This window comes from Opisthorchis viverrini, assembly GCF_000715545.1.
Source record: "Opisthorchis viverrini unplaced genomic scaffold opera_v5_545, whole genome shotgun sequence".
Taxonomy (NCBI): Eukaryota; Metazoa; Platyhelminthes; class Trematoda; order Opisthorchiida; family Opisthorchiidae; genus Opisthorchis; species Opisthorchis viverrini.
In genome coordinates, this window is record NW_008752208.1 from 138565 (window position 1) to 164997 (window position 26433).

At 44.3% G+C, this 26433-nt stretch overlaps 1 protein-coding gene across 1 annotated transcript in view; it reads right to left on the reverse strand.

Moving 5' to 3' along the window:
* Nucleotides 1-681: 681 nt before the first annotated feature.
* T265_11671 (hypothetical protein) overlaps nt 682-26433 on the reverse strand; it is a gene marked incomplete at both ends in the record, with an annotated part of 28672 nt that continues 2920 nt past the window's right edge. Inside the window, 10 exons of the mRNA XM_009178385.1 lie at nt 682-828; nt 1034-1177; nt 2943-3121; nt 4916-4979; nt 6359-6579; nt 11656-11809; nt 14630-14959; nt 15079-15193; nt 21526-22524; nt 25892-26164. Of these exons, the coding sequence (XP_009176649.1) occupies nt 682-828; nt 1034-1177; nt 2943-3121; nt 4916-4979; nt 6359-6579; nt 11656-11809; nt 14630-14959; nt 15079-15193; nt 21526-22524; nt 25892-26164 (2626 nt within the window). The remainder of the gene's footprint in view (nt 829-1033; nt 1178-2942; nt 3122-4915; nt 4980-6358; nt 6580-11655; nt 11810-14629; nt 14960-15078; nt 15194-21525; nt 22525-25891; nt 26165-26433) is intronic.

A 26433-nucleotide genomic window follows, 5' to 3' on the forward strand; every position in this document is an offset into this window, starting at 1 on the left:
CGATAAGGTTTTCGTCAGAAACTATTTGAACACCAGGGTTATGAAGACCTATCAGTGTTTACCTCATTATCTCGTTTATCATTAAATGAAATAGAAATGGAGAGACTGGGAACCCTTGTCTGATACAGCTTTGTGTACGGAAGCTTTTGAGGGACTCGCCGTATACTCTCACGCCCGGAAGTATGGGGATACGGAGAACTCATTATATCCGAACTTCTCCGGCATTTATTTCATGGCAACCATAAAAAGTACAGGTTAATCGAGTCGATTACTAAAACTGCTGGTCACTTAGATACAGGACTTTGTTCTGGGAACTGATAGAGTGTGAAGATTTGGTCAACGCGAAAACTATCAGGCCGGAATCCCGCTCACTGTTTTCAAGTCCATGTTTCACGAGTCACCATAAGACGACAAAAGACAAAAGTCTTGTTACGACTGGGGTCAAGGCAATCCCCTGAATTTACTGCACACACCACGGGCCCCGGTTTTTGAAATGGGAACTACCGCAGATCCCCCCAGATATCTGAGACAGCCTTCATTACCCAGATGCAGTCTGTGGACTTCACTACTATCTCTGAACAATGCGGCTGGGGGGTCATGTGGACCAGGGTATCAGTGGCGTTTCAGGGCGCATATGCAGCGAGAAACCCCAGAAGCAGTAGGGGGTTCCAGGTTAATCGTCTAGGGTTCTGCTTCAGTTGCAAGATTCAAATAAGTGGCAGCGAGTGGCCACGAGAGTTGTTGTTCAAAGAGATCGACGTGTCCTTCTTTGTTGAAGATGGCTGCACCAATTTGATCCGGTTTTCGCATACCGGTCACATGGATAAACTAAAATCGTCATTGGACAATCCCGCTCTCTGCTCCTCTGTCAGTTCTTTCCGTTTCCGTTTCCAACAAGCTTCGTGGTCGTCGCGCACACCTGCTAAGACTTGACACCGGATAACTCAGGCCAAATTACATTCGGGACTAATGGGAATGTTTCTCTGAGATTCAATCAGTGTCCGTTTTGGTTAATATCCAGGGTAGAGCGGACCTGGTAGAGCCATGCCACAGGCCCAACTTTCGGCGCTGTGCAAAGGTGTGGTGATCTCGTTCGAGTAGGAATTGGGAGCTGAAGGTTGAGCAGTTGGAAGACAGTGCAGAAGATGGCTGTAGTAATTTGGTTTAACTTCCGGATCTCAAAGACGACTGATAATCATGTATGAATATTGTCAAAATCGCCCTTCTTTGGCTGCTATTCGAAGGACTACTTGTTTGTTTTCACAGAACTGTTCTCCATTCACTGAATGGAAACCTATCGAAAAAAGGATGTTAACATTACTCTAACTTCAATTAGTGTGGTGATTTTGTGAGTAACTAGGGCCCGGAGAACGGGTTGTAACAGCAATGGTCGATTTCCCACGGACTTTCTTGTCCTATCCCGCAGTGGATGTGAACCTCAGGGGAATCATTGCTTCGGAGTGTTGCGGTTCACAGGCTTCGGTAAATAACGCTTTATAGAACTGACAGCGGGAAAACGCAGGGTTTTTTCGAGAGCACTACGACCACTGACACTCGTGTGTCGACTAGTGGTGTGCGTGTTAATACATGTGCTGCTAGCCAGGGCTGACCTTCGATAACGACTGGTTGTTCAGTCGGACGGTTCCATTAATTGGTCTGTTGTCCTGTGTCCTGACGGGTCGGAATCTAACTATGACCACAATGACGCGACGTCGCTTTCATTAAATCAAACGGCAATATACGAAATTAGCGGAAAACACTCATTTGCAAACAAGTTTTGCATTGCGGGAGACTCACCTGGAACCCAGCTGAATCTCTCGTTTATGATATTTTCAAGTAACTAAATGTGTTGCAACAGGTCGCCTTATGTTTTAGTTGATACGACATTCAAGATATCGCGATGCATGTATAGACATCATAAACAAAACATCATCAATGTCATAAACGAGAGATTCAGCTGGATTCCAGGTGAGTCTCCCGCAATGCCAAATTTGTTTGCAAATGAGCGTATTTCGCTAATTTCATGCAATTTGGCTTCAAATAGAACATGAGGTTGAGGGAAACGCGGGACTGCGCCTACCTGATGGGTCCAAAGAGGGGCAAAACCGGTCATGGGTTGTCATAGAATTTCCAGCAACCTTACGAGTGGCGTATTATATCCAAACGGCAATTCAGTTTTCGTGACGAAGCCACCAATTAGGGACGACTCCATTTGCCCCGCTTACTCTCAGCGGACATCGGGCACAATTGAAAGCGTGATATATCTTGTTGTCAACAGACTAAATAGAGCTGACAAATAAATAGCTCTTAGTGCCGACATGTAGCGCAATTTCATTGGGATTTCTACTTGGTTCGCGTTATCAGTGTAAAAGATGGGAGTCGTCTATTCTCCTATCCAACCGAAGTTTTATTACAGACAAGTGACGTTTTCTTTGTGTACAGAAAGTCTGGGATGATTGCACTCTCCATTTCAACAGCAAATTTGACAGTGGGCAGCAAGCTGAAGGTGCACAGTTCAGGGTGTTCTACCAGTCGATAAACCACAGTCTGGGAAAATTTGCGTCGGGCGTTCCCATGAAATACATAAACGCTACAAAGAAGCTCTGGTCAAACCAGTGATCCATACGATACAATGATCTCAATGAGTGGGCTTATGGTGCGAACCGCTGCTTGCTCATCATAGTGACATTATGGGAATAATAGAAGGTTCAGACAGGAAGCGGAAATAATGCCAATCATGCATATGTAATAACCGATCCGGCGTGTTATGCCACACATTCTGGCTTATTCTGATTGGCATTTGGACCACCTACCTCCCAATTACCGTTCAATTTTACCACCATAAATTAAGGTGTATTTCCTGTTAAGATGCTCTGAATGTTAGCTGAGACTGTGGAGGTTAAGGATACTATAGACTGTGTGGAAGTCTAAAAAATACTTACTGAACTGAAGGAAGCCTTCCGACACCCCACGCAAACAACATTCGTAGAGTTCGTCAATTCATCACGAATGATTGTGATGATTTTTTCCAAATGACTAGGGGAGAGCTGGAGGGAGGTCGATGAACTACCACGACCTAGCAGACCGGCGTGAAGAATGTCGATAATGGCATCACTCAAAGCTGGGCAAGTGAAAGACGGAACGAGTGAATGATTGGGGATTCATTACTGACAAGCGAGCCACAAATATAGGATAAGCTTTCTCAAGGAGTATCCTGCGTCTCATGAAAAACAACGTCTAACTCTGTTGGCAGTGTGATAGGATCTGGGGATTTTGGTATAGATTTCGTCCTGTAAGTGAAGCCAAACTATGCTGAAAAGCCGAGAAGCACTGTACAGCTGTTTCATCTCTATTGGGAATCATCAGCACTGCGCATCTCGCGAAACTCCGGAGAATCTCGAACTCGCGACCTCATGACTAGTGGTTTGAACACTTAAGCACTCGGCCATGAGCGACTGAACAGTAATGTGATTACCTCGCCGCTCATCTTTCAATCACGCGATCCGCATCGCGCGGTTGCACGTGTTGACTGGCTCCTCGAGCAACGACTTTTCAGTTTCACTCATCAGGTAGATTTTATCCTTCCACTGAGTTACTCATAGGTTGTTGGTAGTTTGAAGAAAATTCACCCAGTGAGTGAAACTTCCATCCGAGGGGCTGGTCAACACGTGTGACCACGTGATGCGGATCACGTGATTGAAGGATGAGCGGTGCTATATCCTGTCAAAGTGCGAGTTAATCGCACTGCAGAAGTCGCGACAACAAGCAGCATTACTCGGCCAAGTTCCAACAATCCTAACCATACTGAGCTTACTGCAGTTAGCTGTCCCCATCTATAGACTCATAAGAATATGCACCCAACAGTGGGCTTCTGAACACAAACCGAAGATGTTTGTCACCGAGTCTTTTGTAGGTGCTTGGGCGCTTCAGGGACATGCACAGAGCGCTGTCTCGGTTCCGCCTAGGGATGATTTTTTCTATCGGAAATATGGTAACTTTCCTGACCAACATTAATCTGAAGCCGAAGCTAGTGGAGCTGAGATCAGAGATGTACCAATAGTCAGGGCCTAAACACCGACCCCTGTGTTTGTCCTGGGATCAGCTACTAACCTAATAAGCAAAGGATTGCAAAAATCAGAATTGCAAACATTTAAACCTGTATGGTAACGGTAAATTTTTAGAATGAAAACAGGTAGTTCATCAATATCAAATAATGCAAAGCGAATGCGGATCAATAAATTCAAGGGCCGCAATATGCTTGCAGGATGAGTGGAACCATGTATCGTGGAAGCGTAGAGCTCAGCAAATGACGCTAGACTGTAGATAAGTATGGAAGTCCAAACATGGAAACCAAGAAAACATCTTCTACATACGCGCGCAACAACAGCTACAATTTCGAGCAGGTTTCTGCACAAGATGGCGGTCAGCTGTTAAGCGGCGAGGGAAACGCAGTATCCGCCGTCGTTTTACTGGGTAGTATGGCCGCGATACGTTTGACTGGATCTCACGCAATGGTGTGCAATTTTTCGAAAGCTTACGCTGAAGGGCGTGTAGATATCAGGAAAGCAAGTCACCAAGAGTCACTGAGATTAAAAAGTTTCCAGAGGGAATACGACGATGACGCAGAACTGTCACTGAGCATAATGCAGCAAATATGCGGCAACTGTTCAATTCTTTGAAAACGAGAGGCCTCTGAACGATTCGTTTCTTTTGTTTTGTCCTCTTTAACATGTCATGTACACTAAGGTTAACTTCAGGAATTGTTACTGGGTATCGGGCGTATGTCCACAAAACGTTTGTAGGAAGGGCATTCTGAATTACTAGACACTGTGTTTATCAACATATGTATCCCTACCTGAGAGGTTTTACTGGGGTCATTTTTTCAAATTAACAAAAAAGTGCGGGCTAAACTCACCTGAACATGACACCCGTGCCGGTAAAATAGCAAGTGCGTCTCTTATCAGTAGTTGACGGTCCCGCTGAAAGAGAGTGAATACTGAAGGTGAGATCTTTTCTGAGTAGCAAAGCGAAGGGAGTAGCCTCGTCGAAGAGAGGCTACCAAGATCTAATATCACATGTCGACGCACGGTATCATTATTTCAACGCGAGAATATCTAAAGGATAAGAAAGATAGCAAAGCTCGCATAGCGAAGCTCTCAGAGTGCTCACGGGTGTCGAAAAACGACACACCATAGACTGCCCATGGATGCGGTAATCAAAACGAGGATATCAGTATCACAAAGTAAGAGGTGCGTACGGCCTGCAAATCGAACGATGGCGATACAATCGCACCTTTAGTACAGTTTTTGAGTGATTAGGACCTAAAGTAGAGGTGTTGGACCACTATCAGGAAGGTCAGATTCCCAAAAGCAACCACTGAATGCCCGGAATCTACTGAGACCCTCAGCTACACTAGATGCTGACCACACAGACAACGACCCCTTAATATGCAGCGCGTCACAACCTTGTATCAAAGTCAGACAGTGTCAGTTAGCGTTGAACTAAGTTCATACAGTGTTCCTTTAATAAAATAGCTAGAGGCCGTTGTATTTTTCGCACTCACGCTCTCGCACTCGCTTGTTCTGAATAAAGCTGTTGTGTTCCCTTAGGTGAGTCTTTTTTCCAGCACTAGACACTGGATCGGGAACAGCAGTAAGATACAACCGGTTGGCGAATTAGCAGATATAACAACCACCTTTCGCATCTAAGCGGTTTTGGATTAGGATGTGTGGAGATGGAGGATGGCATGCACGAGTCAGGCTGTCAATTTGCGTCATTTAACGAACAAATGACATCGAATGCATCCGTAATAGTCGCAAAATATTGAAGGGATACGAAGGGCGAATCAATAACATTGTTCACCATGCCAAGGAAGTGAGCTTTGGCGACATGGACAAAACGGTACCTGCAGGATGGTGACACTTTCACAGAGGTATTCACCTAAACAGAAACCTTCATAAACCAAAGTTCAGGGAAGCTTTGCTGAATTTTTAAAAGAAGATATGCTTCACTGATAGTATCCTTCCAAGGAGAACTGTTTTTAGCTGGTTCCGCGGAACCTTCTTAGAATGGTGGGATTGGAACGCACAGCTTTTTAACGGTCCATTCAAGGTGGTGTTTTTGGGAGAGGCAAATTTCACCCCAATTCTTTCTAGCTTTTTTGGTGAAACACGGGGGACTTTATTCCTACCATGGCTACCCTTTTCTAGAATCGACAATTTAACAAAGCACACCTTGAATCCACACCACTCATAAAAATTATTCGGTTTGAACTTAGTAGGCCGGCTTCGGACGTCGTTTCAGACGGAAGGTCACTTCAACACAATGGGAGGCCCGTTGGGCGGCGAGTGCAACTTACCTCTAGTTGTTTAGAACTGCAGTTCTGAACGGCTAAAAATAATCTTGATGATAACTGCGTTGCGCAACGTGTCCAAAGGTCGACATCGTCGGGATGGTGAACAATCTCATCCACATCGCTCATGGAAGCAATTGGACGAGCTTCAGGCGCAAAGCGGATCAACACGCGCAAAAGCAGGATCAAAAGTCGTGGGGAGCCGTAGAAAGCTGTGGTTTCCGGTACTGTTATGAGAAGGAAACAAAAAAACGTGGGGGGGGGAGACGATGGAAACAAACACCTAACAAGTAGAAAAAACAATCTTAGTATTGAAACACAAGGTAGATCGATTACCGACAGAAGTAAATTACAAGCTAGTAACGGACCACCTTGAAACTGTCCTGTTGCCGTACCAAACGTGTCCATTATTTGCTTAAATCAGTCATGCAAACCGACGTTGCGGTGGAGTTTCACGTTGTGTGACCTAACCACAATTTTCACCATCGAACATGTGAAATTAGCTACCACATAAAGAAACTCCGGGTGGGGTGACGCGTTTGGAGTACTCCGTGGGACGCAGCAAGGAGCACTAAATCCATAATACAAAATACCTTATCACTATCCTAGAGTCACCACTTTTCATCGCAAACGAGTGAAAGGTTACAACTGTCTCCGCAAGATTAGCGAACTAGACGAACAGAACGAAAACGTGCCACTGGCGGGGGTAGTTTGTTAACTTGCGTACAATGACCCAAGAGTTACGATCGACTACGTAAGCGTAATACGACTGTTTTCCAAAGCCTATAGATTCAGCAAGTGTCATGTGGACAACAAATGCCTGTACCAATCACGAGGCTCAGTTGGTTTTCAGTATGGTGTTTTAATGAGTGATTGAATGTGATGTTATCCTTTACTTGAAACTAGGAATTCTGGTTTGAAGACCTATCCTACATATAAATTCATTCACTTTTGAGAGTTCGCATCATATATGAATAGAATTTAGTTCTCTATAGAATGCAAAAAAGGTCCATCTATCAATAGATTACCCAATGAAGCTTTTTGTCTTGTAGGTGGTAAAATTAGGACCCGAACTCAGGCAACCTCAACAAAAAAGCTGCGTTTGGATAGACAACTAGCTGTGCTTGTCATCAGTCTGGGGGGGGCATAGATAGTTCGAAAACAGTCTAGAAAAGAATAGTTCAGTTTAACGGCTTTTCAGCCCACGACCCGTACACTGGTACCAGCTGTTTAAGCTTTCTTTACCGAATGTGACAATCCGTCACCGAAAACCAAGAAAGAGGAAAACACTGGAATACCAGGTAGTATCTTAGCTCAGTGGTCTGTTTCCGTCATTATGCGATGCAATTTATCGACAGCTTCTTGTTCGTATGTGTTCTACTATTACCAGTGCAACGGCATACACTACTACTGAGACGTCTGATGGAAGGTGAAGTTCAGTACGGAACCTGTGAAACTGCTTCACTGTGTTCGTTTACAATTGTGCAATAGTCAATAAATATCCATGAAAATTCAAGAAGAAGCGCGAGAATGTTCAGCTTTTGAAAGCTGTGCATATGAGAAGTTTGCTTTCTTATCCAATAGCTTGCAACTGCTTAGTTGGTGTTTTCTAATAAACAACTTCTCCTTCACCAGTATAGCAACTCTTTTGGGGTTAATCACGATGTCGGTAGAATAAATATCATGAAAATTCAAGAAGAAGCGCGAGAATGTTCAGCTTTTGAAAGCTGTGCATATGAGAAGTTTGCTTTCTTATCCAATAGCTTGCAACTGCTTAGTTGGTGTTTTCTAATAAACAACTTCTCCTTCACCAGTATAGCAACTCTTTTGGGGTTAATCACGATGTCGGTAGAGCATCTGGAAAAGTCTCACTTGAACGTAACATCAGGTCTTCCAAGTACAATACGATTCGTCAAGGCAGGGTCAAGGGTAGAGCATACACAAGAGTAGAGTGCATACTGCCGCGGTTCGATATGTCGTACTTTATTGATCAGAGATGTGGCCGCCGCGCGCAGGCATTCGAAGGCCCCACGTGACCGACCAGTGGTGTCTACAAAAAGTTGCGCGGGTCTGGTGGGAAAACCGGATCGGTCATGGCGAGATGTGCCGCATGGTTTTCAGGAGGCGTAACTCCTTCGATAGACCAGCTGTTACACTTCATAGCTTATATACTTTGTAATCCAGAGGACCGTTCTCTCCCTAGAATCTTTTTCGGACGCTCATCCATCGGTAAGAGGTGGTCCGGGGGTGGACAGTTGGTAACGGAACATAAAATTTCCTACCACTCAACTCACAACTCACCAGTCATCAACCCGCGATGATGTAAACCAGTGGTCAGTGATCCTGACAGACACGGCTGTCTCACCTAGCTAACAATAATGCTGAATCAAAGTTATTGTCACGAAAATGTAGCCTACTCAGTCTATGCCACAGCGGACAAACGGAACCATTTAACGCCTGGCTGTCCCCCCTTGTTCTTCTCATTTTTGGTGAACGAAACTGAAACAGATGGAACCATTGTACGTCAGTATAATCATCATCAGTCAGTTGCAGCGCGACTCACATGAAACTCCAGGGAGTCTGGAATCCGCGGTATCCCGGCTAGTAGTTTGAGTGCTCAACCGTTATGAAATGAACAACTAAGATTGGTCACCCAGTTAGAAGACACGGAAAAAGACGGTTGGCTGCCAGCGAGACCCAAGTGGCATCCAGGGGGGTGCTACGAGATGGTCTGGAGAATAGCCTAGCGACTGGTTTAATCGATTTTTGTCACATGACCAAAGCAGAACCGGCGCCCGTAAGAACTGTTTCTAACAACAAAATACCTGACCTTGTAATCATATCACGACTGCTTCGACTGTAGTCAAGCGACGTCGTTGGATTGATATCGGCAATCTATCAGGTACTCGGAAGATAACGTGAAACGGCTCGTCCGGATTGATTATGCGACCGATGCAACGTTCGTTTGTTCACACGTGACAATCCAGATGCATTCAGCGTGCGCAGGTAGAGTAGTGGTAACACGCTCGTCTCACTGGAGGCATGCTCAAGAACATGCACTGTTGATGAGCTCTGATGAGAACCAAACTGCCAACAGATCGCCTTCATAGGGTAAATTCAGGTAGACTGGCTTCTTTGAAAAGGTTGTGATAGACGGTTGAACAGGAAGTTCAGACATTTTCTTGGCTACAAGCTCTCTGGATAATCGTTGGCTCTGTGTAATTTAGTAGTGTGCTTCGGTTTAGAGTCCAGTGCACTTACAGATCAGACTCGCCTCGCTCTGTTCGTTGAAGTGGAAATCAGGGTTCGTATCTGCATGCGAGCACAGTGTCTCCGCCTTGCTCAGCGCGGAGACACTTGTTCCGCTCATATATGCTGCTATCCAGATCAGCAAGTTATTGATCCAGCAGTTAAATCATGTTTTTCGTTTTCAAAATATACATGTCATCGCTTAATCCAGCGACTATGCGGTTTGTTGTTTCATTTCAACTAAGATAGCCACCAGTCACATTCCAAACTCGCGACCGACGCTTGAGCATTATTCAGCCGTATCGGAATGGTGCAAGTCAACCGATGTGATTGCAGTGCAATACAATTCCTGTTTTTTGATCCCACTGGCTGTCCCATTTTCACGCCAGTATCCTGTGTTTACATGCTTGGAAAGGAAACATTCAAAAATCATCTCAGTGGTTTGTTTCACATGATGAGGACCAATCAGTGAACCAAGCGTAAAAGCAGAGCGATTGGTTTTCCTGGTTTTGAAGTTTTAATTAATTAGTTCAGCCGAATTCGAAACGGTATAGATTCCATGAGGTTTTGCTCCACTGGGACCAATCGAGTGAACTGGGTGACAAAATCAGTTGAACAGCCAGGTCCTGAGTGTGATTCAGTGGTCCAAACCGGATGAACTATTGTTTGTTCATTCAGCGATCTTGATTATATCTAACACTTCAATCTATCAAATTGTTGCCATGTCTGTCCACCCAGTTAGACGTTAGGGTCTTCCCTGGTCATCCACAGATAACTTTGTGGAGAAAACAAACCTTATTATGCGTCGTTTGTACAAATCGATTTTCCGTTGAGCGTTCCCTCCACGGACATTTCACTACTTGTTCAAACACAGTAATATATACTTTTTGTTTATTTGGTTATCTAGAACCATTCTGAACAACATGCCCAGAACAGGTGCGCATCTGTTAAAACCTATGATGGATACGAGGTAGAAAATTGAGAATACTAACAGAGAGAGGTAGGAGGCTATTTTCTCATTTGCATATTCAGCCAGACTGCACAAACACTGCATATCAGATGAAGCGCGAGTGTTCGAGTTCTCACGAAAAGAGTGCTGTACGGGTAAGTTGAATCGACGGGCCAAATAAATCTGACGAATGGCCACACGAAGATGTCTTAGTTATGGACTTTTCACTAGTCGATGATTAACGCAACTGAAGGCGGCAACCTCGCGACATCCCGTAATTGTGTGTGTACAGTTCAACGATCCGTGTTCTTCTCCACGAAAGTGGAATTTCTCTGTCAACCATGAAGCAAGGGTTCGTGATTGTGGTTGACCGGAGCAGAAGAGAAGACTTAAGATAGTAATGGGGAAAATGAGGAGTATAAGTAGTAATAGGGTTTTCCTTATAAACACTACCGTATTCAGTGGCCAAGGTGCGTCATGAGTGTGTACGGGTGCAGACGCAAACTTGGACATGATTCCTCAACCAAATCTTGACGGCGATGGTTGACGTAAGGCTTCAGAAAAGAGAGAGAGCAGATCGCGAAACGGAATCACATGATAAACCCAGTAACTTTGGTCGCGAAACTGGTGCACCAGGACCGAAATCAAAGTGAAATCACGTGCATGACAACGGTCACACTAACCATCGGACATTTATTGAGTTAGCTGGTCTAACTACCTGGTCTATCAGGAGGAAAACAAGTAAATGAATAAAAGTAGCCTAGAAAGAAAGTAGCGACACTATATGTAAGCAGATAAATAGGTGAAATTTATCTCGCGTGGAAAAGTGCGGTTGCTGTTTGAAAACTTTTGCTGCCACGTACTCTAAACTCGTCGTAATCCAAGCCACTAAAATGGAATCCCGATATTTCCGGGGTTGTGAGTAAACGAAGCAGATGGAGATTGACAATATAAGTAAGGGAATCAACAACGTACAACCTCCCCTGAAAACTTGGGCACAAGTTTCTTGTTATGATATAGCCTCAGTATTTGCTTGGAAGCAGTAATTGTAGGTAGAATGACTAGCGAAAGTGACAAGAAATGAAACAAGTCGTTTGCAACTTACATGAAGCAGGCAACATAGACGAGAGTGAAGGTAAGATTTCACCCGCCAAAAGGGAGCTAGCATTGGGCAAAACCTGGATGGTGGAACAAAACCTCTCGCTGAAAAGATCCATTAGAAGTGGAGTAGATCCATGGTCGGTTTCGGTTAGTACGCCCTAAGAATTCAGTAAATAAATGGGCAATCACGAATAAACAAGGATAAACTCCACAGACAATTTACCAGCTAATTCTGATACAGTGTGCTGAAAAGTGAGTTAGCTTATATGCAGGTGAAACAAGTGAGACCAATTCTGATATAAACAGATAGTCTTGACTCAAAACTCAGGTCCGTTGGCAAACACTGAACATCTGTCGCTTGTACTCATAGGCAAGATAGGTGGATTCTAAGGCTATCGCAAGTTGGCAGCATCCAGAACTAGTTTTAAGTGATTGTGATGCCCGTAGGATCACTGTCGATAACACCCTTGTGTCAGTTGTCCTTTTTCCTGTGAATGAAAAAGACTAATCACGCAAGGACAGAAGAGTGAGTGTTCAAAAGGATTCCAAGTGTTCCGCAACTACTTGAATGTAATCCGAAAATATTGTCGAGCAGGCATCAAGAACCGTGCCGTTAAGTGAAATGGAAATCCTCTGAGGGGCTAATCTGTCGAGACATCTGGCGAACCAGCCAGAAGTGCGGACCTGTCCAAAGTGATAATTCAGGCTCTCCAGTGTGCGTTGTCTGAAGCAACCCTGCCTCGTGATAGACCACATTGGTCGGGACAGCAAGCGAAAGACCAACATTGGAGTTGCAGAGTAAAGCAGGTGGAGATGACCCCAACCTACAATGTCATTGTGGGCAAAGCAACTTTAAGCAATCTTATAGATAGAAGCAGTTTGAGGAAGCTCAAATGGAGCCAGTTGTAACTCAGATGAGCAGCGAATACGACAAAAACAAGTAAACCTCCATATCCCTTCACAGACATCGTTGCGAGCTCAATTCAATTTCTATGCTGAATCTGGACGAACTTCCGAAAGTCGGTTCGAAAACTATGAGGACATGCTTGGACGTAACTGGAGAAGTCGCTCTCTGTTGCCTAGGCGCCAAGCATCGACTCCGAATAGATCGCCGAGTTGTGATTCCATGGGGCTCAGACAACCGACTTGGGCACTCATGTAGCCCACAACGATAACAATGTCAGTGTTTCCTGCTTAACGAATGAGCCCGGACAACTCTCGATATCCTTATCAGTGTCCTTATCCTTATCAGTGTCAGAGGCGTAATCCATTGGAGCAGACAAAAAGCTCACGTGGATAGCTAAGTATCTGCACCTCAGAAGTTTCGCACCTTTCTGACAAAACCTCGTACAAGTGAAAACCCTGCTCTACAAACTCAACCACATTGCAACAGAGTACAGTGCGAAACAAACCGACGAATATTGTGTCTGAAAACAGTTTTTCGCTGAGATATACTGTGAGATATTCAAAACTAAAAGGAGCACGTGATTTATTTTCAATTATCACAGGAAAAATAACTTGTCTCTGCTTATCATTCGAAGGTGATGATATTTTACTCTTCACTGAACGCAAGCACTCAGGTGAACACATAGCACTACCAGCCCGGTGTTTGTCGAGGAAACTACACACCTTTCAACCCCTCCAAAGAAATGTCATGTACGCCTTATCGGTAAACCAAAGGTTATCTATCAAGTTGATATCAAGCAATTATATCGATAGAAAATGAGTATCTTTAGAAACAACCTAAATAAATCTAATTATTTGAGAATGGAACTGTTAGGAGTGTCAATACAAACGGACAGCGATACCAGGGGGCCCTACAACAGACTCCAGTACCATTTTCCTTACCCAAAATGAATGGCTATCGTGCACTGCCGAGGTTGTCACTATTAACCTTCGTTTATACGAGAACAATATACGACTACAGCGCCGGCGCTACCAGATTTAGTGTATGCTACATGCTCCTTTTAGAGCTGGTCATGAATTTCACATTGCTATTTATTTCAGTCTATGAAAGAGGCATTTACTGGTCTACTTTATATACCACCATATTTCAACTAATGTTCTGGTCACAAGATCACACCGCTGATCGATTTAGATATCAACCGATGTCAGTCAGTCACGTTATTTGCTGGTTTACGCGTGTTTACCAGCCACACTTCTCCGAACCTATCACATGAGGCAGCGCCTTCGAATGTTTGTGACTATGCATCCGCTGTTCTTTCATCCGAGATGGCATCACAGGGGTAACTGACTAGTTGTGATGGAAGTGTCGCTGCGCAAGATCCCATTCATTCCCATTGGATCTTTATGCCTTTACCCCTATGGATGGTTTACTTACGCACCGGTAACCCAGCTGAAGAATGGGACCGTTTTCCGATTAAGCACAAAACCGCTATAGATCATGGGAAAAAGCACAGGAAATATACGAGTCAAACAACGCCCAATTGCAAACCAAGGTTGTCTGTGGTAAGCCGCAACCGGATGTTAAGATACGGGAGCCAGAGGTGTCTGTTGTTGAGCCAGGAAAGCGCATAGAGGGTATCAGGTTGAAAATCGCACGTTGACGCATGAGACGACTGCCAGTCAAATAGTGACGGAACAAAGTGTACGGATGGCTAGGGTAGGCACAGCAGACGGTTTCGCTGTCATTTGGGTATAAAACTCTGCCATTGTGAGACCGTTTAGTTGGCAGAGTGCATAAGTTACGTGCATGAACAATAGGCACAAGGTCATCCACTGCCGAGCGACGCATACACCAGTATGGACTAGCTACTGGACATGAGTATGCGTACGGTTTTGGATAGGTAATACCTCTGTTTCACCAACTCCTATAGCTCTCCGAAGCTTCACTGTCCAAACGAAGTCGGCAAGGATGATAGTGGTCAAAATTTCGCGTACAGTTAGCGATTCAGATGTGCTTGGTTGTCGACATTTCAAGAGAGGAAATTATATCAGCATCGTAGTGTTAAACTTACCTCGGCGTGAGCTTCCGAAAGTATGAACAACGATGGCCAGAGAAGTGCACTTATTTGACTGCACCACTTAGCGAATTCCTCTGTCCTCAAACATTCAAGATGTTCACATTCTTTGTTTATCACAAGTTGAAGTGCTGTTAGTGAAAGACTGACAACGGTGTGTTCCGACGATGCGGTTCTTAAGTGCAACTTGTTCATGAATTGCCACTTAACGAAACTGATCACGGGTGCTGATCGTCCCGAGTATTCGTACTGTGCTGCAACTATCAACCGACAGAGGTTGTGCCAAATCAGTTCTGCGGACTTGTTTGGTAATTCCTGACTGCAGGACTGAAAGGAGACAAGCGGAACCGATGACAGCTAGACAACAATGACTCCGTGCAGTTGATCAAGTTCAGGCATCCATGTGAGCTAACACGGGAAGGGTAACCTAGGTAAACAAAACGTACCTGTAGATACGCCATAGACAGCTGGACGACACATTCGGTTAATCGTTCCCAAAGATAATTCGAACGCTTCGGTTTTGCCAACGTTATCTGCCTCAGTAGGAGACCAGAGAAATGCCTGAAAAGGGCAAGTGTGCCATAAGAAAATAAGTATTAAGTAAAAAGACTATAGATGCTCTCAACTAAGCCAACTCTACATCGTGCTTAATAAGACAACCAGAAAAACTCCACTGATTGGTTCTTTTCACTTGTGCTTTATAGTTCATTGCAACAAATATCTGTATGAATACGACTTCATGACCAAATACTAATCGCTTCGGCCAAGGTTAGGACACCGAAGAAAAAGTTCAGTAACCACTGAGGGAAATCGAACCACAGCCAGTCCTTGTGGCGCGCGGAACTTATAAGATGATAGAAACACAAAACTTGTTAGTATACCCTGAAGTACCGGCGCATTTCCGCGAATGAGGAACATAGTTAATGCAATTATTTGCAGAGAGCAATAAGGGTAGATATACCAATTTGTTGTTCATGATAGAAGCATGAACAACTACATTCGGACCTTATGTGATTCACCAGTCTGAGACTTCGACCTGCGCTGCAGACCCCTCCCCCAAACAGCCATCTGCGGCTTGCGGTCGGAAGACTAACCGACAACGGCACGTTGATTTGTACGTTAATCTACTCATCTGTACTTTGTACCAAAATCAAACAAAGAAGCCTTCCTGACTATACACACTCCTTTCCTGCATAATGTAACCTACCGCCACTGTATATTTCAGATGAACTGAATTTAGTGTCAGATCGATGCACCAAGTTAGGTATACCTGACTTTGAAGATCTATGTACATTATTATCACCAAAAAACATTCCGTACTCTTCCGCCTCTACCGCATACAATGACCTCACTTATTTAAACTGTACAGTTGAAACACATGGATAGATTCAAGTGAGGTTCAGGGCGTCACTGGTTTCTCGCCAACCTACGCCAAGTGGGTTGTTGGGGCGAGGTCAGCAGTTAAGCAAAATTAAGTGAACTCTACAACTCCCACAACCATCTACATCCAATCAAAAACTGTCCAGCAGGATTTTCACGCGTCCGTAGCGCTATCTGACCGGAAATTCGGATGCGTACAGCGTGCACTGGTGTAGGGGTAAAACACTCGCCTTAGATGTCCAGAGTTCAAACCAGGGCACAGCCAAGGATGTGCACTGCTCTTGAGCTCTAATTAGAGTGAAACTCGAATCCACGCTTTGGCGTGAAATTACCAGAATTATTACGCCAGGACGAGAGGAAGGCCGTGCGAACAAGAGCAATGTAGCCATCAATTCTATAAATCCCGCCACCACCTACAGATAAAAATTTAGCGATCATATTAATGCAATCAGAATCTAAGTAAGTCTCACGAAAATGCTTGTTGTGCTCATATGGCAACCTATTTTGAGAAAGCGGTCTTTATTTACTTACCCCCTTTTCTAAGTAAAGAAAAGTTACTTCATTACAAAAATGGGCAAATCGACGGCGGATATGCTGTGTTCGTCACACCTTGAGGGGTGAAAAATACGTGACACTGATCGTTAATAATGGTGTAATTTATCAGTTGTACAGCGCTTTCTTTGATGCTCCCTCATAATACATGTCCTAACCACATTAGCCTAAATTCTTCGATGCTTCAGTGATTTTTATTCGTTACCAAGTTCTCAATTGCGCACTTTGTTGCTTATACGTTCAAGCCAGTTGTCTGTCGCTATGGTAAGAACTTTGAGGTCCTCACTTGGAAGTAGCAAGGTCTCATACGCGCAAAGTAAGGATGTTCCTATAGTTGCCTTGCAGCTTCAGTTGAATTCGTTTCTGATGTCCCAGTGTTGTTTTTCTGTCACAGTAGAATCATGGTTTGCTTAGTTGCCAAAAATATGCAAACCAAAAAACACCCTCAAGCTCCTTGACCTGGGAGATTCAAAGAGATAAATATGGATTCAAAATCCTCAAGCAAGACCACCTGTTGAAGGTTCAAAACGCATGGCGAAACAAGGTGCCCTTTAGGGCAGATTATGAGAACTGATGACTATCGATCATCAGGACGTTTACTAAAGACTCCATGTCGAATCCTAGGTACCTAGTCCTCTAGATTGTATCCATCACGGTTGTTCAATGACAAAGAGAGACAAGGCAGCTATGGAAAGTCGCATTGTTTTTGAAAAACTGTTGGAGAGTTCATTGTAACTCTTACGCGAACACAGGCTGTAATGAAGGGCCCGAATTACGTTTTCGAACTTCCAGGGTGTTCACTTTTATCCAATATAAAAGGTTAACTGCAACTGAAAGCCTCCTTAGAGCCAAGAAAAAGCGCGGTGGCTGGTTCAAACACGACGCAACGTGGTGTGATCATCGAACCCTTACATTCTGCCAGACAATGTCGAATTCGCATCCCACGTGCTAGAGCCAGGCATCACAACGAGTAGCCGCGTTATGACAGTCGTAAAGTCTACACCTCTATGGTTGGAACGGTCGCATCATGCTATTTAGGATGAAAGTATGGCGACTAGTTGACGCCAGTTACATGGAGCTCGTTCTTGTTTCCAAATGAGCCCAAACGAATCGGTCACAACAGAATAAAGGGACTCAATACCGGTTTTGGATAATGCTCACAAAAGCCTGTCCGGTCGTACAGCACAGAGCTTTTTCAAGACAGACCATGAGAAGGTATCTAAAGTGGGTCAGTTTGGGCAGGTAGAATGGAAGACATAGTGCAGTATAGTCTGCCGATCCACTCTCAAACTATGGCTTTGGTTGTTTATGTAGGGTAACAGTAGTGGGTGCCATTCGAAAACGACTGACTTGAAAACCATTAGCGCCAAAACCACTCAAGTAATAGGTAATTCCATAGTGCGACCATCAGAAACAATAATAGTTCATTTCATGGTGGTACGCTTACATAGGCACATGACTGCATAAAGATGGGATCGGGGAAACTCCGTTCGACGAAATTATGCACCTCACAGTTTCACAGTAAAAAGGCAGAACTGAAACATATTAGATGCAGCTTTCGATTGACACTAGGCGAGACTGCCTCGAGAAGCACGACGTTTTTCAAGTTTAAGGAGAATAAGAAGCACAACTTCTCAGTAGCAGGTAGGTAGTTTATGCCCGGTTTTAGACATGAGCACGAGTCGACAAGTTTACGTTTCCAAACCAAACAAACAAAGGAGCACACCAAAAGCGGTTTTGTTTAGTTTATCTTTCCACCGAATGCTTTGTTCTTACAAGGGTTAAACCAAGGGACAAACCAACTGGTGACAGAGATAGTCGGTTGTTTTTCCGTTTCGGTCAATTGGTAGAACACTCGTCAACATATTTCACTCAATAAAGTTTGTGTACACTTCAGCTGTACATAGAATGCTACAGACGTACTATTAAAGGGGTGTACCATCCGAAAAGCGATTTTGGACGGTAGTCAGGTTATTCACTCTTAGAGAAGTGCACTCCGCTTGGTCAAAAATACCACGTTTGGCTAGCTGGTCACCTGATGGTCTATTAGATCAGGAGTTGAGGATTCGCTGGAAATGCCTTCGTACTTCGGGAATGGACCAGTCCCCCTACCTCTGGAGACTTCTGGTCATCCGTGTTTTGCCGTCCATATATAGGCTTCCTTTGAACGGACGTCTAACCGAGTCTAGCTGAATAACGACGCGTCTCGTATCAGTGAGTGATAGTGGCCGACCTAGTTGCTGAGTATGTGCTCGGAAAAATGACTGGAGGATCTGGCGTCGTGCATGGTCCTCCTCCAAGTTGCGATCAACATCCTCCAAGCGGGCCACTCGCACAGTACTGCACAGCGAGATTTGATGAGTTTTCATAACTCGTGGTTCACAAATCTTTCGTATGACTAAATAAGGAGCTTACCCCTAAGGTTTACCAAGGCACTTGACGACGAAAGTATGGTGCGATTGTGTTCCAGAATTATCGACCGTTAAGATCCCAACAGCGCCATCGGCAGCTGGAGGCGGCATGATTAAGTTAATTTCGTTGCTCGACAGTGCAGATGTGCCAGATAGCACAAAGGCACACACTGTGTATAAAATGCGATATTCCCGGGGACAACCACTGGTCGATGTTCATCATCATCATCATCATTGCGTCTTGCAACTAGACTTTTTGTGGTTACTTCATCCTGTGAGTAAATCCAATCTATGCTGAAAAGCCGAGAAGCACTGTACAGCTGTTTCATCCTTATTGGGAATCATCAGCAGTGCGCATCTCACCAAACTCCGAATAGTGTTCAAACTACTAGCCAGGAGGTCGCGGGTTCGAGACTCGTCGGAGTTTGGTGAGATGCGCACTGCTCATGATTCCCAATAAGGATGAAACAGCTGTACAGTGCTTCTCGGCTTTTCAGCATAGATTGGATTTACTCACAGGATGAAGTAACCACAAAAAGTCTAGTTGCAAGACGCAATGATGATGATGATGATGAACATCGACCAGTGGTTGTCCCCGGGAATATCGCATTTTATACACAGTGTGTGCCTTTGTGCTATCTGGCACATCTGCACTGTCGAGCAACGAAATTAACTTAATCATGCCGCCTCCAGCTGCCGATGGCGCTGTTGGGATCTTAACGGTCGATAATTCTGGAACACAATCGCACCATACTTTCGTCGTCAAGTGCCTTGGTAAACCTTAGGGGTAAGCTCCTTATTTAGTCATACGAAAGATTTGTGAACCACGAGTTATGAAAACTCATCAAATCTCGCTGTGCAGTACTGTGCGAGTGGCCCGCTTGGAGGATGTTGATCGCAACTTGGAGGAGGACCATGCACGACGCCAGATCCTCCAGTCATTTTTCCGAGCACATACTCAGCAACTAGGTCGGCCACTATCACTCACTGATACGAGACGCGTATCTGAGTGTCCAAAGATTGATTTGCAGTTGCGGACACATTTCGTTGAAACTATGGTAGTGGAGGCGTATTTCTAACACCGTACAGAAGTGGGGACGCCATTCTTATTGATAGAATTGTAAAACCTTGTTGGCAAGATCAACAAAGCGAACGAATATATCACTGGAAGAGTGAAGTATAGTGTACGTCCGACTCTGGCGTACATGTATCCTGTCAAGCTGGGTGTCGCATGGCAATCGTAGGCAACGATGAGACTTCTTGTTGATTATGGCGGCCGTGACGACCCTACCGACTGCCAGTCTTTTCGGTGGATGGTTGAGCAGTTTGCAATTGAAACCGCTTATCCTACTTCTTTAGCCATTGCCTGTCACCACTTCCCGCAATCAATCCTTAAGCTGTGGACCAACTGTCGTCCATGCTGGTATGGACATCCACCAGAACCGAGTTTATGTAGTTATTCCCATACCTCTGACAATTGTCTTTTATCAACTCATTATTGAGTCGAAGTGCAATTTTCTACGCTGAAACAGGGAAACGGGCCCTGAGGCGCGCATGCGCCAGAACATGATCAGCCTATAAATGTTCAAAAATGGGTGGTCGTCTTAAAAACATGGCATCTGATCGCTCAAACGGTTGCTATTTGAAGAACGCCAACTGACACGATGTGTTGGGAAGTTGCACTTGCGATAAGCAGGTTTGTAATGGGCGTTTGACCAAAAGATCGTGAAGCTGTGTATTTGTTATTCCAAGGACTTATCTTCCATGTAGGTTATGGCTCGCTTGGATCGTTTAGACTGAGAACACTTCTCCTAGGGTATGGGTTTGTACGGTACCAATAGTACACATAAATTATGCCCCACAGACGCTATGCCCAGTGCTGTTGTCTAGAGAAAACAGCTTATCTGCTTGAAACTGCCTGTGAATGGTCACGTCCGAATAACTGAGCCCAGAAAGTTTGCTAAGTACAGTCTAACGGTCTTGGATTGCTCCACAAGTGCTTTCTGAACCCTTGTTTACGCCTGTTTCCAGTTTTTGAACCTTACTTGTGAGATGACACGGAATACATGCATAAATATCAAACGACGTTGCCTTTGTTACATTCTGTCTCGTTCGGTTCGTTTCTTCACCGCTTCGGGTTGAGTTAAAGTACATCGGTGCTGGTTTAGTTTGTTCATGGTAGATATTCAACTGTCGTCTTTAGCACTGCTATCTCCCTCAATTTATCACTTGAGTTAAAACGACTGCAACTTATCAAGGGCACTAGCTTTTAGTATCACGTGAGACAAGGTCAAAAGGGGTAGGTTGGAACTAAGAAGTATAGTACAGGTCCGCGTAGAGTGATAATTCGAGATGATTGCGTGGACTGAGTTGCTCGCCTGCCAATGCACCTACCAATCCTAATTAGTAGACGAGCTTAGTGAGGTACACCTAGCTGTAAAGCACACGCTACTCAGGTAACTGGAGTTCGTGTGTACTGTGTGGGAATAAGGGAAGCTTGGACATTATGTAGGTATAGAATGAACCACAAAATATTCTTAGAAAGCTTACTCAATACTGTCGCTGAGAAAATCCAACGACTCGTGAACCACAGAGGCCAGTTGATAGTCGCTTGTAGCATCCAAGCATTTCAGACTGGCGACCGCTAGGTCCATCGACTTCGGTGAGAACGACTCGCTTTGATCCAGTGCATAAACCCATAATTTAAGGAAAGCTGCAAAGCACTCCGGCCCATTGTCCTTAGATGGGGAGAAGTGATTCGGGTGTATACACAAAGGTAACACAAGGATTTGAAAAAGGCAACCGAAAAACACCTCACGAGTTGAATTTGTTAACAGACTTTCAATGTGTTCAGCAAAGTTCTTGAGCCGTGATATTAGCAGGGCTGAGCAATCACCTTTTACGATTTGCTCAACCAAATCAGAAAAGAAATCACGGAGAAAAGCTAGAAAACAGGAAGGGCTAGCCTTGTTCCAGAGAAATGCCATCATAGGTACAAAATGAGGGTTGCTTTTGTAGCCGAAGTAGTACGTGAGAGCTGACCAAATCTGGCTAAATAGGGCTGATTGATAGAGAGAGAAGCAAAAAGAAACATCGTTTAACAAGATAGATCTAATAGAGTGCTTATGTATAATATCGACAACAAATTTTGCAAGGGAAGGAGGTATTGTACCAGTGCCAGTGTCAGCGCCACAACAAGAAGCGACACGCCGACCAATCAGATCAGCCAACTCGTGTACACAAACTTCATACATAGTCCAATATTTCGAGTCACCAGCAAGTTTAGCAAATAGAAGGCACCAGGTGGAGTTCCATTCGGTTGGCTGAATGTCGAAAAGTCCAACATGAAGAATTCGTAGAATCCCTCGCTGCAACTGAGTAGCTATAAAGATCCAGGTACAATCGTCAGCGTTTCGGACGATCCGACCGACCACACGATGAATTGGACACAGATCGAAATAAGTGAGAACACGGCTGGGACGATTGAAACGATTTGATGTGATCAGGTTCACAAGAAGTATGTACACGTCCAAAATGTGCAAAGCTGCGCTACAAAAGAATCCGGAAAAATAAGTTGGCAGCGGAAAAAATGTGGGGGATATTTACTTAAGAACTAAACTCAGCTTGCGGTAAGTTCTAAGGTAGTCATCATACATAGCAACATACCAACTGTGGATTCTGGCGCTCAACTGTCACATAACCAAAGAGGAAGGTTTGAGTTAGAAACACTAGGAAAGGGGACGGACGCGGACTCATTTCAGAAAGTCTTAGGCTTCTAGGCAAAGAGGTATCTACACCTCCAAGAAGCACTGAAGTACACACCAGAGCAAAACATTAGAGCGCAAATTTTGGGAACATTACCGAACACAAAACCAGCAAACAACAAGGTAAACTTTAACGAGGCCGTTTGGTTAAGAAGTCCTAGCGTGCTGGGATCGTTTACATGCCACATGCTGCTCAAGGAGTGCCAAAACACAGATCACATAAGATCCTACCGCGACAGATTTGACGTTGCCGTGTTTAGTCACGTGCTACCTCATGGTCTGTCCCTCAACCACAAATCCTTCGCCAAGCTTGATTCAAGCGCGTACGCGCGACGGAGGTCAAGCGCACTCGAGAGCTAAGTCGATAGAGTACTCGTCCATTAAACGGGAGATTGACGGTTCTGGTAGGTCCGCAGCTGCGTCCCCTCTCATGTCCGGAATTCTCATTTCAAGAGTTCAAGTAGAACATAAGGTTGACGGAAACTCGGGGACTGCGCCCACCTGATGAGCCCCAAGAAAGGCGGAACCGGCCGTGGGCTGTCGAGGAGTTTTCAGCAACCCTGTGAGTAGTTTCCTTAATAAAACCCCTTCCTCTTTCTAACGCGGAAACATCGGTGTAGGATTTGGAAGTCTGATGGCCCAAAACGAATATTGAACCAAGGGACCGATATTTTAGTTAGTATAGACAGTGCGGATGCATGGTCACCAAGCAAAAGTGTTACGAATACAGCTCAATGTCCCGGATGCCACTTCGAAGCCCAGGCCTCAGAGTCCTTTGAAGTGTGTATTTCACGTTGGTATACATGGGAAAATTAAACAGGAAGGAAGAAGCACCTGATCAACCCCAATAATTGTGGGAAATTTTCTGGTAGTTCGTTGCAGACTTTGGAGAGATTGGAATTATGGAGATAAAGGGAACTAGGGACATTTATGCAAGAAGCAAGTATTTCTTTTCGGTTCCACAATGGACCTCCTTCGAAAACAGAGCTTCAGTTGTACCATTCTCAACTTCCAAACTAGACTAGGGACCCGTAAGGATCGATTTCCTCTGCTAAAAGAGATCAAGGTTCAAAGGGCGTGTATGGATTCCCTACATTGGGAGATCAAGCGGGAGCATGGCTACTAACAATACACACACGTTCGTTGAGAACGTGGTTGAAGTTCCTAAACATGAATGTCAACTGCAGGAACCTCGTAAACTGGAGCGATCCCCAAAAAACAGTCATCTCCGAAGACAGGCTAGTATTTTGAAGAGAGCACAGTGGCATTCCATATCACCTACAAGTTAATGGATAGACGATAGCCTATTTGGATGGCCAATTGGGATACATACAACAATAAAAAGTGGAACCCACCATCTTGACTGCAGTAAATTTCGAAAATCAGCTGGGTAATACATTCGTACCCATTACCGAGATATTTTTGGATTTTTTTATTGGCCAGGTGTTTTTCAACTTTTCAGCTTATCAACCCTTTAGAGTGGACAGTGCGAGAAAAAACAACTACCTCAATATGTACATAATGCATGTACATAATGAACATTAAAACCAGAATTGTTAAAAAATGTCTGGTGACGTTAAATGTTGCGCCGTAGTGCCCACAAGGAGGACCGTCCCGAATGGAGGCCATTCTCATCAAGAACATGTATCATTCCACAAAAAACGTATGATTTAATGTGCGGTTTTGCCGAAGAAAGACCGCGCTCATGAGAATTTCATCAGTTTATTCTAAAACGATATCTCGCATACCATGCATGTTAGCTGATAGTAGTTAGCCAGAAAGGGTGTAAATTCATGCTCTTAATATTCCACACTACTGAATTGCACTGACAGGACATCTAGTCCAATTATTCTGAAATAAGGACTACAATTGTCTAAGAATCAAACGCCAGGGCGTATGTCAGAAAAACTTCAGAAATTACTATGGGACGGGTTCGGTGCTCAATGAGATTGCCCAGGTGAGCACATCACACTGTCAAGATTTAGACTAACACCAGTAGGTGTTTGAATAATCCACTGCGGTAAGATGAGAAACATGTAAATGCAATCGGTTACCAGACGCAAGGGATAATGTGTTGCCAATGTGCCACGAGTTTGTTCAGCTATTTTTTCACCGCAATAGAAACAACAAAATTATGATGGGATTATTAAGGTCCGTTCCGAGTAAAAACTAGCACGGGAGTAAGACACAAGTCAAATGAGCGTTTTGTAAACAGCGTTAGTGCTTTGGCCATAAGCAGAGGTAGACCAACAACTCAAGGACTGCAACACACAGACTGATTGCAAAAAGTTAAGATACAGGTGGACGGTGTTCTGCATGATGATGAAATAAGGCCGTCCTGATGTGGCAACTCAAGGAGGAATTTTGAGGAACAAAACTAGTTTACGATCGATCACAAATATTCAAGATTGTAAATAAGTCAGTCACCACGTGATCATGTGATTTGGACTTCGTGATTGAACCATGAGTGGCACTATATCCTGTCTAAATGTGAATCAATCACACTGCTGATCAGCCGTTCGTGTTCAAACTACCAGACGGAAGGGCGCCGTTTCGAAACTCCATTGAGATGTGCAGTGTCTCACGGCTTTTCAGCAAAGATTGGCTCGATTTATGGGACCAAATCTCGATATGAAAGTTGTAACGAATCCGTGTGGAAAGTGAAGATAAACAGTAAGGAAACGGCTGCTTCTCGAAGAAGACCAGATTAGTTAACAAGAATCTCCGATATGTATAGAAAGAAGCAGTTATCAACTCCTAAGTGAACTGCCTCACCAACAGCCTGGGATACTTTGTCAGGGACTGAAGTCTGGATGGCGATTTTATTAGGTAATCAGATAAGGCTAGTGGGGGATGCGCTGTCAGACATTTCTTTCCAGTGAAGACACACAAGTCCGACACAAGTTTGTCGGACCTTCAAAAGTATATTCTGTTGAAACAGTCGCGCTGTAGTATATTCTTACACGGCCCACACACTTCGACGGCTACTGTACCACTGTGCTAGTCTATCATATATTGAAATCCACTTCAGTTTCCCTAAGTAGATAGTCTTAAGAGGTTCACTGAGAAAATGTGAAACTTGAAATAATGAGAAGTGTGCGTGGAAGGTTAGTTATATCGAGTGACTTAAATGAACTCAGGAACACGCTTACCTAAGGTTGGTATACAAATGGGTTCTTATCTGGCAGTCAAAGAGTGAGAGAATCATTTGGGTCACTTCTGAAATGCCAACCATTATAGCGCGTAAACTGGAATGAAACGAAACTGATTGGTCCTCTGTGGTGAGACGCACTGCCATCAAGACGCGAAGCAAACGTTTGTGGACACAATTCGATGCTGGCGTGCATTCGGATGAAAGTGGAGTGATCCGTGGCGTAGCATTCGGCCCCAATAGGGAAAATTCCAGGGAATCTAACGAGAGGCTTCTGTAATAATGGAGAGAGATTCAAGAACGGAGTATAATGTAACTCATAACCATACAATATGGTAACGTAGTTCGCAGTGACAGGAGTGATCCCGTAGCATTCGGCCCCAATAGGGAAAATTCCAGGGAATCTAACGAGAGGCTTCTGTAATAATGGAGAGAGATTCAAGAACGAACGATAATGTAACTCATAACCATACAATATGGTAACGTAGTTCGCAGTGACAGAACTTGACATACAAGATGATGGATGCAAGATATATATATATA